At 33.3% G+C, this 14,233-nt stretch overlaps 1 protein-coding gene across 1 annotated transcript; it reads left to right on the top strand.

The window, feature by feature from the left end:
* The first annotated feature begins 957 nt into the window (after nt 1–957).
* On the top strand, nt 958–13,367 carry LOC133516776 (lipase 3-like). Its single transcript, XM_061849730.1, has 2 exons — nt 958–5,550; nt 12,663–13,367. Exon 1 carries the CDS (start codon nt 1,222–1,224, stop codon nt 2,641–2,643), a length of 1,422 nt encoding a protein of 473 aa, XP_061705714.1. The 5' UTR covers nt 958–1,221; the 3' UTR covers nt 2,644–5,550; nt 12,663–13,367.
* The last annotated feature ends 866 nt before the right edge of the window (nt 13,368–14,233 follow it).

The raw sequence follows: 14,233 nt of genomic DNA, 5'->3' as shown, positions 1-14,233 counted from the left end.
TTATCTCCTTTTATTTTACCCCTTTTAGAGATAAAATAATTTTGAAAAATGCTTAAATTGCTTTTCTTCTATTTATATAAAATACGTTTTTGCGAAGTTTCAAGTTCCTAGCTTAAAATAAAGCTTGTATCAAATACTAACTAACTACATAATTAGGGTTGAATTTATGAAAATGGCTTCTTATTTCTTGTACCTACATACTGTAGATAAATAAATGTAACTTGATGTACAAATTACAAGTTTCTAGCTTTATTAGATTCCGCTCTGCGTCGACGAGTATATATGTATTATACATGGTGGGCAAATAAGAGTGATACGCCAAATTTATTAAATATTTTTTCATAAATATAATATTCAGGGTTGGCAATTGTATAATTAAGACAATTTCTGCCAAATGTCTACTTCTAGCAGCAAACGATTTTTTTTCAAACGTTTGTGTTGTTTAAAACACGTTGTTTGCTCGATTAATTTCGAGAAAAAGTGACAGTGATTGGCACCCCATTTTCCCCAAATTTTTTGCTCCTAACTTATTTCTGTGGGGCTATCTAAAATTACGTGTGTATACTAATAAGCTGATGAAATACAAACAGTTAATCCGACTACCCGACACAAATTTACTAAGATAACTCTGAAAATGTGCACAAATATGCTGAAAATTGAGACGATAAGGACTTACATACATTTGCCTGCTATTAGAGGTGGACGTATGCCATACATTATGTTCCGCATGTATTTGCCAACCCTGAATAATATACTTTTAAACCAATACTTAATAATCTTTAAACTTAATATCGTTATAATTTAAAAACAAAATGTATACTTCTTATTTGCCCATCCTGTATTATTATTACCTATATATAGGTAACAAGTCGGATTACGTTAACTGCACATGACATATGAAAAGACAAAGTGTGGAAATGATATTTTTAATATAAAAAATATGACGTTTATAATGTGACTCAAGACTTTATTCTGTCAAAGTCTGTGCACCGTTAGCTTAGACGGACTCTACGTACAATAGATTATAGGCAAGTCTTTGTTTTCATTTTATAACGTACACACTTCTTACAAATATAATAGAACAAAAAATCTCATGACACATATGTAACATAACATATTCGGTAGATCACATAACATCGTGTGCTATTATTGCGCTATTGTAATCGATCGCTATATAATAACTTCAAGGCAGCTAACTCTTGATACATTCAGACACTAGACATGGCACTGTCAGTGCATAGCCCATACGACATGCGAAAACTATTTATTATTGTGATTATATTACTCAACCAAAATCAACAAGTAAGTTGTGGCTCCATATTCGAGGTAATATTTGATAAGTTGATTGGTATAAAACATTCAATTGTTACCACCATTGAAATGGTACGTAAAAATATACAAACTGCTTTTGTGCGAACCTTTAGTCTAAACCCACCGGCTGAAAAGCCCAGACGACTTCGAGACGTTTCATCCAGTTTCATACAACCAGCCAGATTATTTGAGAAAATGTCTAAATACGAAACACCCGACTTGAAAAATGTTTTCTGTGGCGCAGCACATTCTTACACTACTCCTCAGCTTTCTGCTTCTGATGGAAGGATCATGGAAACTCACGTCGCATACACTTTGGATGGCTACATTTTAACCTTGCACCGTCTGCATTCCAGCCAAACTCACAGCAAACGAGAAAAAAGAACTATTCTGCTCCACCATGGTCTCCTAGGCAGCTCAGCGGATTGGATACTGCTTGGGCCCAAAAAGTCACTTCCATATATTTTATCCGATGCCGGGCATGATGTTTGGTTGGCAAATTCCAGAGGGAACTATTACTCACGCACGCATGTATCAATGAAGTGTAACTCTGAAAAATATTGGAACTTTTCTTGGCAAGAGATCGGTGAGTACGATCTACCAGCCACTTTAGATTACATCAGGAAGACAAAGAACAGTACAGAACCGATAGATTATATCGGTCATTCCATGGGTGCGACCGCTTTGTTAGTGCTACTTTCAGAAAAACGTAACTATAATAGCTACTTGAGGATAGCTATTTTGCTTGCCCCGCTGGCACGAATGACAAACACTGGGGGTTCACTGCATATGTTGGCAACAATGGAAAAGACTGAACTAGTGAGAATTTTAGGAACGAGAGAATTCATGCCCAGTAGAAGAACGTCGCCGTTATTATCGATGAAGATTTGTCATAGGTTTGATGAGTTTTGCAACAATCCTTTATTTTTTCTATCTGGCACTCCACTGCAAAATGGTATCCGGAGTATACAGTTTAAGAATAAACTGCAAGAATACGTTCCTGCCGGAGGATCTACGAAAACAGTCCAACACTATCTTGAGTTGATTAACAATCGAGAATTCCATCATTATGGAAAACCCGATCGTAAATTCGAATTAAAGTTTATAAATACTCCAATACTGTTAATAAGTTCGAATGACGATTCTATATCAAATGTGACAGATAACCGAATTTTATATCTGTCTCTGGCGAATCCTGTTGGTCATATCATCATAGAAGGCAAAAATTTAAGTCATTCAGAGTTGGCTTGGGGGTCTAATGCAGACATATTGTTTTATTACAAGATAAAAGATATGATTGACGTAGGTCTGAATATTAATGAAATATTTTGATAACTGTTTTTTTTGGGTACATTTTTACTCTACCACCGATCTTGACGTGTTAGTCAAACCAGACCTACTTAGACCAGAATCTCCAGAACTGGTGTGCATATATGTATAATTATTAGACCGCAGTTTGACTTCTGATCCTTATAGTAGTGTTCTTCAAGGAACCCGATGTTGCCAGGCTTAAAAGTGATTCCGCTACCCCGACCAGCCCCTTGGGTTCCCTTACAATCCCCATACATTAGTCGTCGAAAAAACAATACTTAGGTAACTTTTAAAAAATGGTTTTGATCCCCATAAAGACGCATACGACGCAGTTCTATGGATCCTGGTTTAAGTAGTAAATAAAATAAGTAGATAAGCATGTCGGAATTGTGTTATTTTGTTAAAGGGTCCCGTTTGAATCCGACACTAAATTAGATTTTTTCTTAATGCTAGGTGCCTTTACCTCAGATAAATTTTGTTTAGTTACCTCAATCATTCTATTTTGATATCACAATATCTGGGCTTAAGCCCCATTTGTACGTTATAGTGAAGTGTTGGGATAAATAAATATAACGAAAATTGCTGACTCATTGAATATTATCATGGCTAAGAATTTGATTAATCCTGTCCACTCATAATGTATTTTTATAAAAATTCATCCGGAATAAAGTAAAAATTCATCATACCACACCAGCTGGTAAAGGCCCTCTTGATTGTTCAAAAACTGATGAGAAAGTTGCATTTTATCTGCATGTGTGGCAAAGTAATAAAACGCAAATTTTGAGTTGTTTCCTTATATTGGTTGGTATATTTGAGTTTTAAATAATGATTCTGAATGATAAATATTTATTGGATAGATTTTGTGTGATATTTTAGAGTTAGTATTTTCCTTGCATTAGTGTTGTGGAAATTTTTGTTTCACTCGGTGGCAAAATTTGTTTAACTCTCGTGCCTTGAAACCCTCGCAACGCTCAAGATTTCACTTTTAAACCACTCGCTACACTCGTGGTTCAATTTTGGAATCTTTCGCTTGCTCGGGTATCAATATTAGCATGAGGGGTTAAACAACAACGTTGCCCTTTGTAAAACAAATAATTATTATCTTTTGCAAGAGGGGTTATAGTTAAGTTTTTCCCTAAAAGTAATGAAGGTTCTAATATTATGTAAATATGTGAAAAACAGTGCGTTCTTACCGATTTGGAAAATTAAAGGGCTTATTCCATCATTCCCAGTAACTTTGTTACATAACTATAGTTTTCTAGCAGTCATTTCTGGTTAAAATAAAATCTGACATAAATCTACTTTAATTACAATTCAATAATGTTAAAATGTTTATTTTGACTTACTCGTACTGCGATTTTTACTGGTAAGTGTGGTGCTGATCTCCACAAGTTTTTAGAAAATTCTCGAATCGAAAATCAACAGGATAATCCTTTTTTTCTCTAAATGTTTGAAAGCGAAAGTTGCTTATGAGTACATGCACGACGAATGCGCCACAGCTGCAGCAGCCGCCTTTATTGCAAAATAAAAACATTAAATATTGCTACTCGCCGTGGGGAGAGAGACACAACAATTGGGTAAGGACGTTTTCACAACGGTTTTTATATATACATATATAAATTTATATTTTTTTATATATGATGCAAGTATGCGAGTAGATAAAAATAACATAAAAAGGCATGATGTCTACGTAAACCTTTAATTTTTATACGACTTGGTTTTTTACTTTTTTTAAACCCGACATAATACGAGTATATTGGCCATGATTTATTTAAATTAGGTATCTGTCGAACTACACATAGAATACACTAGATTCATACCAAGAGAAATTGGCAGCGATTCTGATATCCCAGACAGTGTAAGTGTCAAGTAAAAGTCATAATTTGACATTTAAAATCAAAATCTATATATTTTTTGCCTTAAAACTAGTAGCTACTCAACGTATAACTAGTGTTATATAGTTATAAGCTATAGGTACACATTCTCGAATCAATCAATTACTGATGCTTTCATTTAGGCGCTTAGCACACTAGAGCCGAATCGCACGTGGTTCCGATGTTTGAGCGAGAGAACGCTCTATGCGGGTATTACGAGTATCGTGACATCCCGTTCGCACGACGTGCGAATCGAATCCTGTGTGCTAAGCGCCTTAGAGTGCATTTTAATGCTATCTTTAATGGGAATACGAATATATGTGTACGAGTCTTTACTCAATTTCTATGACCCTTAAGCAATATGTTTACCCATGAGATGGAATTATATGGCAGATTAAAGTATCGGTCAGCGTTGTGGAATCAATAATATTTATTATGCGTGACGCTTTTGTACATTTGTACGTATTATAACCACTGCACCCCTTCGAAGGGGTGCACGTGTTTTTTTTTATTGCTGGCGAGGGTGAGCAGGTTGATCACATTTTCTATAAGTAGTGTTTATTTAATTTAATAACATTTGTTTTCTTGTTACATAAATGTAATTGGCTATATATACATATAAGTACACAAAATAAAAAAGAATTGTGTATTTTTTTAATTTTCATGGTAATGATTCAATAAAAGAAATCTTTATTGTAATTAGTTAAAAGTAAGTACTAATTAGCTAAATGTAAGGTTTGTGATATTTTATTTTGGCTGTCGTATTTTTGGAACCTAATTAGTTCAAGTAATTTAAATTGGTGAATTAAACATTGCTGGAATAAGGAAATCTTGGTTGTAAACAGTTTTTTTTTTGAAATTGTGTTTTAAAACATTTTAAAGTATATTTTTTATATATAATATTATAAAAACAGTTTTTCTTTACGGAACTCGAAACTGTTGTAATAATTTCAAATATTTTATATATATATAAGAGAATATATTTAATATATTATATATATATTCACGTACAGATTTAACATTTTCGCAAACCGGCTTCCCGTTTATCTAATATGTAAGGATACTGTTTAGTTTATATAGATATTTTGTCATTATAATACATTTTTCTAGATTAAATAAGCTAACTATACTATTAAAAGTATTTGTAACGATCGATCACGTGAAGAGTCACGTGATCGATCCCTCCATCTTAAATATTGAACGAGCATTCGGGAGGTGACATTCGAACGATGACAGTCGAACGATGACAGTCGATGCGAATTACAAGTGGTTACGTTGATTGTATTATTAGCAGGTCAGTACGTTTTGTTTTGTTAGAACTCGATACAATATAATTGCTTGTCTAAGTGACAAGCGTACTACTGTCGTGTGGTTAGTTAGATTGGAAGAGGTTATATTCATTGTGCCAAATAAATGTATTTTGATCACACCTACCGTTCTTTTAATATTATGGTTAGACCCCTTATATCTCAGAAGTGAGGATAGGCGAGTATTTTAACAAATCACTCGTTTATCCCGCCTGCAAAAGTTAATTAATCGGCCCTGGCACAATGAATACAATTACTGACGCATAACGACTGATGATATTGTTTGTCTATGTTTGACCACTTATTTTGACTAATATTTTTTTTATGTGAGGTTAGTGCTCACACTTAAATAATGTTAGCTTATAAGACAACTAAATAAATAAAAATAGTAAACGAAATAATAAAATATTGTAATGTAATAACATCATAAAACTGAATTAGCTTACGTGAGTATTAAACGAGTACATACGTTAAAACGTATGCTTGTCAGGACAAGGTCAGGACAGGTCCTGAGTTGTTAGGACAAAAATAACAGTTACATATTTTACACTAGATAATTATAATTTCTTCCTCCTACTTGCATCGGTTTCCTCATCACTGAAGGTAGTTGCCACTTCGAGGGAACAGTTTCTCTTTGACAATTTACCGCCACCTCCATCTGTCGCCAAATGTAGGGCACCGTGGAGCCCGGATTGGTGGCGTGGAGCGTGGATTAATTTCCAATAAATCCAATAAGTAAAATATAAATCCTAAGGTTGATTGTTGCATTTTAATTAGAATATTGTAATTTTTACTTCATTATACAATTAATTTCAATTACAACGGTCTGATTTAATAATGTTTTGATTGGTTCGCAATCAGCGACGGAATATATATATATATATAGACAACGCTCTCCATAGAAAATACCAGCTATACTGACACTGACAGCTACCCCTTCACCGTGAATATATTCTTGCAGCTTCGAATTATATTCAATAAACTAATTCCTGCTATTAAACAAAAAGTTGTGATTGATCAATAAAAGTTTTGATTGCCTATAATAAAATTCTATGCGTCGAACCGTTGTTGCGTTACAATATTTTGGCGTTGTCAAATCTTACAATAATTATACTAAGATGGAACCAATTCATATAAATTATTGTTTGACGCGTATTTATTGTCAAGATTAGGCATGTTTATACTTTATAAGTGTATGTCGGTACATATGTATTATGTATTTTGGAACAATGAAAGTACATACAAAATTCTATAAAATGCCAGTGTTGAATGTTGCCCAAGTTTAATATACGTTTTTAGTTATGTATCAATAAAATGTAAATAATACAAAACAACAACGCAATATGGAAAGAAACCTGAAGTTAAAATATTATAAGTGAGACGACGTTTTATTTTAATATTTTGAAATTTAATAAAGTATTTATCATACGACCTTTTGTTGGAATGTTACTAGATTCAATTGAACTCTCCGAGATATTTTCAGTACGTGCCATCTGAAATATTATTCTTAACTGAATATATTGTTTTGTTTTAAATATAATACATATGAAATAACCAAAAATATAAGTAAGAGTAAGAACAACCTTATCTTCAAGTCCCACTTATCCATTTTCTCACTGATAGTAATAAATTTCTTTGAAATGTACGCTACAAATTCGCGTGTTTGGGCTAGGGAACCAAGTGAATCAACCTGGTGCCTGCCTGTTTAAAGTAACAGCATTTTTGTCCAAAGAATTTTCTGTTCCGGTCAGGGATTGTGCAACCGGTTTTACTTAATACCTGTAAATAAATTCTCAAACTAATACCGCTATAAAAAGAATAGCTATATTTCTATTAGAGGTATTGTTTTTGTTTTACCGCTATATATAGACTATTTACAATATTAAATACCTTTATTCAATACCGCTATTCATTGTACTTGAAAGGTAAGATGTCAATCAGACACTACTACTAAATCACAACAAATAGGTCTAATACTGTAACGTCACGTGATAATATTTTGCATAGCTGGCTGAAGTGTAGTAGTAGTACCTAGATTAATATTATTTGCTGCTGAAAGTAAATTATTTAAGTAACGATGTCCTTCATTTTTATTCGCAAAGGAAAAGCCTTGCCAAAGTACTAAGTCTGAAATATTCTGACAATTTAGCAATACGCAAAGCGCAACATCTTCGAAGTCACAAATAAAGGAGTGTATTGACATTGACATGTATAACCGGTAATGGTTTTTAAGGGTAAAATGTCAAATACAGATATTGTTGTCTAATGGCAAAATCACTAATAGACATGAGTACGGTTATTGATTATACCGGTAATCAAAGCTTTAGTGATAAAAATTGCGAAATACAACTATAACCGGTTATACCTAATTTAAAACCGGTAGTCAGAATACCGGTAACGATCCTTGGTTCCGGTCCTTTGTGAAACTTGAATAAATAAAACAGGAAGTTTATCGGCAAGAAATTTGCACCGTACTTGATATTTTACATAAGAACAAGTAATTGGAGTTCCTTTAAAGTAAAATATTGCATAACGCCATCTCATTCTGTCACCCCGTATCAAAGTATGCCCAAAAGGGCATGAGTTATTATGAAACTGATACATATAGTTACGACATTTGGTTTAGCGTATTAGTCTACAACAGTCTGTTAATTTAAATAATTATTTATCATGTTTAAGAATTAAACTTACACAAACCAATTAATCCCATTCTTCTTCTTGTGTTGTATTGAATTGTTGGTACCAATAAACGCACAATAAGGCATTTGATATAGGTTTCTGAATTAATAATTTTGTATGGGCTGACATGTTATGCCACAGAAGGCTGCTGTCGTACTAAAGCTGTCTAATTCCGCCTAGTACAGTCAATTCACTGATTTAAACCTTCACGATTTTTACACATCTTTAACTTATACAAATGGGACTTAATCGCTTAAGTTTTAAATTTACCTCCGACGTTTCAAGGACGGTGTTGTCGGAGAAGACTGGCTAAAGTTGACATCAACATTTACATTAGAAAATCGCGCGAGTTTTTCGAACTACCCGCACAGTCGATTCGTTTTCGGCACAGTAGCCGAGGGGTCATTTTTGAGCCCAAGTCAGTCTTTTATAGTTATTCTAGTTCGATGTTCGCAATAAAATGGTTTTTTTATTATTGTACTTTTATTGAAAATATATATTTTTACGTTATGCTTAAAGCTAGATGCGTGATGGTGTGGCAATGATGCAAACTTGCCTATTCTTTTTATTAGTTTTTATTGTTCGAATTCCCTAGGTGAGCTTGAGTTTGCTCGTCTTACATTTATATGAACAAATTGAATAGTTGTTTATTCAAATAGTGATCAAATTATTGGTATAAAGAAAATAAACGATATGATAAATAAATCAATAATTAATCTATATAATAGATTCATATACATAAATACCTTGTGATGTTAGGATAATTTTAATGTAACATGACGAGGGGAATTAAGATGATTTTTATAAGAAAAATAATGAAACCGTTTTGATGCGGCCTGAGACGTTATTTCAGGCTGCGAAAAACAGTAATAATTGATGCAAATTTAGAGTTTTGATATAGTGTATCAAATATATCAAATATCAAACATTTATTCAGCAAATAGGCCACAGGGGCACTTTTACATGTCCATTTTTACAAACAATAAATTAAAAAAAAAACAATTACAAATATCGAATCTATGAAATAATAAATACTTTATTAGAGATGTATACTGTCTCTAAATGTCAAATTACACAAAAAAAACTATGATAAAAAAAAAAACATAAAATACTAAAATTCTTTAGAGATGTATAAGTCTCTAAGTGTCAGAGATAAAATATAAAAATATATATTAAATTATCCTTAGAGATGTAGAGGGTCGCCAAGGCTTGAATTCTTATATAAATAATTAAAAGACAAAAAAATTAAAACAGACAAGAACCGAATGAAGTGGCTCACGTTAATGTCACTCAAAAGTAAAGTTACATACTTTAACATAACCTGTACCCCGTGTAAGCTTAAACAGACCGGTCTCCACAAACAGTAGTTATTTCATGCTGCTGAAAATAACTAAAACTTGTTAAAATTTTAAATCTCATATATTGTGTAGAGATTCATTCATAACGGCCTGAAACGATATTTAAGGCTGCTGATGGCGACTGAAACTCGTGATAATTTCCAATGTTTTGACATTGCGTAAGGTATCATTAGAAATGGCTTGAAACGATATTTCAGGCTACTAAAAACGACTAAAACTTGATTTAAAATTAATATATTTTTATATAGTGTAGAGTTTTATCAGAAAGGACCTGACATGTCGCTTCCTGAAAACTCTCAGGACTTGATGAAATTTAATAAATTGGCAGGGGTGATATTTCGGGCTGTTACAACTTGTTGGAAATGCTAATATTATAGTTTTAATGGTATTAAAAATTAATAATAAAACTTAACTGAAATCAAGGTATCCTGTCGGCTGATAGAGCTCTTTTAAAAGAACAACGTGTTTTCTACCTAATCATATTTTAAGCATATGTTGCAAAATGCCGCAACGATACTCGTAATGTTTTTGTAAGGACGATTAATATTTTGAATGAACAATGATATTATCCGTACAAATCTAAGTTTCAGTGATGGACGCAAATGACGATAAGGTCAGCAATAATGGGCGCAGAGAGAAGCGCAGCTCCGATCATAATGTCGCGGAAGTGGACGTTAACGAATGTGAGATTCGGGAACGTCCAACGCCTAAAACATCTGCCATGCCAAGTGAGGGAGCGGAAGGGAGCCTGAAAGGTAGGCAAAGCCGCAAACACTTGCTGCATGATGAAGAGTATGATTGCGAGTTACGGTGTGAGAGAGTGCCACGTTCACGAACACCAAATTTGGGTCCAGACATGTTCCGTGCAGTTGAAGCATGTCGCCATAGACGCACGGGCGTGCAAGAAATTGCGGATGGTCGTGGAGTTCCTCTTATGAAGACATCTAGCATAATTATAAGCATCCGCGACATCATGTAAGTCCAATACGGTATGGACGCATGGAGAGAAAGAGGCACTATGTTTGTAGTAGTAGTTCTGATGACGACTATCAGATTAAGAGATTAAGATATTTATTAATAAAATTATAAATAATTTTACATGTCACACAGTAGTATATACATAAGTATCACAACATATTATTATTACTAGCTGTTATTATCGTGTAACCTCTAAACATAAAAGGTTGTACTCTCACTCTCCATGCGTCGATCGTGTCGTAGATAGTAAGTAGACTACCTGAATGAATCTGGTGAAAATACTATAAGTAAATTTCTAATCATCATAAAGATATTGAAGAGATGAAGATTCTCGAGTTCGATCCAATATCGAAAGATCAAACCATTCCTACATGGCTTACAAAAGTAGAGGAGTGGGCTGAGACTTACGGGTGGGCAGAGAAAGAGATTATACATTTCACGCTTCTGAAACTTACAGGTCTTGCTAAATGTTGGTACCAGGGTCTCAGCACTAACCTATACACGTGGTCAGAGTAGAAAAGGAAGCTTGTAGAATTATTTCCAAGTCGTGATGATTACACGGAAGTTTTAATAACTATGCTGTCCAAGAAAGCTCGATATGGAGATTCACTTGAGCACTATTACTATGATAAACTTAATTAATTATTATTTTATTATTATCTTTATTTGTCTTGGGTGTTAAGTTAGTAAAAGTAAAAAAAAAAAAAAAACATACGATGATATTGGGACGACGACATTGAAAGTCCAAATGGAATGGGTCTGAGTAATCATCATGGCTAGTTAGCATGGCTAATAGTCTAGGATATAGGTAATTTAGATTAATTGATATTTTTTGTGAATATTGCACTATTGTTATAAAATAAATGCTTTCGATTAGGCTTTGTAGACGTTAATAAATTAAATTATAATTCAAATTAAGTTATGTGTGCTGTATACTTTATGAAACTGCTAGCTTAACAGTCTAGGCGTGATTTATTTATTTAGTATAGATTTCATGTTGACACTTGGAGAGATTGTACATCTCCAAATCTTATTAGTATTAGTACTCTGATATTGGGGACCTTTTACATCTCCAGATTTAATGTATTATTTACCATAGAGACAATATGTCTCTGTTTTACTGTAGTCATTATTTATTTTAAGATAATTATAATGTAATGTTTACCTAGGTATTGGCCGTTGTATTTGTAAATGTTGTTATATTTTTTTCATGTCACTACATGATGTTACTATAAATGTTGTATTGACTTGTAAAAGAGTCCTTGAGGTCTACTTGCAGATTTACTTTTAGAATTTTGAAATTCGTATTGCTTAGTTAAAATACTTTATTTTGTAATATACTGATATGAAACGAGTAAATCTAAAATGTAACCTAATGGTAAATGTAGGTGAGCAAAGGGACTTGCTCTAGCAGGATGGCCGAGCTGTAAGGATACTGTTTAGTTTATATAGATATTTTGTCATTATAATACATTTTTCTAGATTAAATAAGCTAACTATACTATTAAAAGTATTTGTAACGATCGATCACGTGAAGAGTCACGTGATCGATCCCTCCATCTTAAATATTGAACGAGCATTCGGGAGGTGACATTCGAACGATGACAGTCGAACGATGACAGTCGATGCGAATTACAAGTGGTTACGTTGATTGTATTATTAGCAGGTCAGTACGTTTTGTTTTGTTAGAACTCGATACAATATAATTGCTTGTCTAAGTGACAAGCGTACTACTGTCGTGTGGTTAGTTAGATTGGAAGAGGTTATATTCATTGTGCCAAATAAATGTATTTTGATCACACCTACCGTTCTTTTAATATTATGGTTAGACCCCTTATATCTAGATTATATACAACAAGGCGCTCCGTTGAAGACAATTCCCCTAGCCCCGGAGGGGTAGAAAATAAAGATGGTAACAGAAATGACAATGTCGGAGCAACAGGTCGAGTCTCGGCCTCATGCTCAAAATACTTATAGCTACATCGGTCATAATCCGGGGAAACAAGTGCCTTACCCGCCTTTACGAAAGTTAGAAAAAGTAAAATATATATAAACATTAGTTTTTTTTTAACCACACACATCAAATTGGAAGTTTCATAGAATCGTAATGGTAAATATTTGTTGCTTTCTAATTGACGTGCATGTTTGCTATTCAGTTGTCTTCTATTGAATATTTAATATAAATGTCCCTATGCTTAGTAGTTATAAGTGAACGTCAGTGGGTGTTTGTTTTAGGAAGAGGTCCACTGATTTATTTTATATGTAGTTACACTGAGGTACACTGCAGGTTCACACGCCATCCTACCGCTCACATTATAATTATAACCTACAAATTACGACTTAATAAAATCAAACTACAGTTTTACTGTAATGAATAACTTCACTACAGTAAAATTAATAAATATTATGCCAAAATTATTTATTAATTTATACTGTAGTAAATATTTTTATATGAAAATTTAATCAAGTTTCTGTCATTTTTTCAACACACTTATTTATTGATTGTACTTGTTATGTGCCTGATTATTGTATAAACATCTAGACTATTATACAGAGTGTTTTTTTAACCCTTAGCCATATATTGCAGAACAACTTTAATTATGGGACCAACCCTGAAGAATTTTCATATAAATGATAGTTATACAATATTTTTCTAACACCTACTTAGCAGTGCCTGTAACGGCTACCACCAGTTTGACACTGACATTTTCGCTAGCGCGTGCTTAACTTACTTTCTATGCATCGAATAATAGCGAATTGGTATGTCAGTTTGACACTGCTAAGGCAGTCGTGCTAAGGCTACTAGACTGACTGGGAACAGTGATAATTCCTAGTAATAGCATTGTATATTTTAAATTCGAGATTATTTAAAAATATAATGAAAATAGGTCAGCGGTCATATAACAATACGAGAAATAGACCATTTTTCATTGTTCTAATCTCGTCATTGTCCTTAAGCTGGAAACTGTTCAAAATCAGAAGAAAGGAAATAATTTCTCTACATAGTTAATGCGCGTGAATTCGACTGCTGCAAGATCACAACCGTAAATAACGCTTAATGCAATAAACACGTTGATAGTTTAAATATTCCAGCAGCGTTTTATTCGATTCTCATTTATTTTCGATGTAATATGTTTCCTGCGGAAATTAAGAAAGACCCCTTGCATAGCAACTAGAGCCCGCGAGATAAAGCGGGGTGCAGTTAGCCGTTGTGAACGATTATTACAACGACACACGCCTTCAAAATGCAATGTAATCTTATTAAAGTAAGTCACGCATCATTACCGTCTCCTGTGGCTTTACGCATTTATAATAATTATTATTTCTCTATTTTATATAATGTATATAGGTACATATTTTAATACATAGGCAATTTACAGAATCGTGCCCATTATATAATATATACTTATTTAAG

The sequence above is a fragment of the Cydia pomonella genome, chromosome 1 (assembly GCF_033807575.1).
Source record: "Cydia pomonella isolate Wapato2018A chromosome 1, ilCydPomo1, whole genome shotgun sequence".
Taxonomy (NCBI): Eukaryota; Metazoa; Arthropoda; class Insecta; order Lepidoptera; family Tortricidae; genus Cydia; species Cydia pomonella.
Note: the sequence above shows the minus strand (reverse complement) of the source record. Positions and strands in the feature narration are given on the sequence as shown.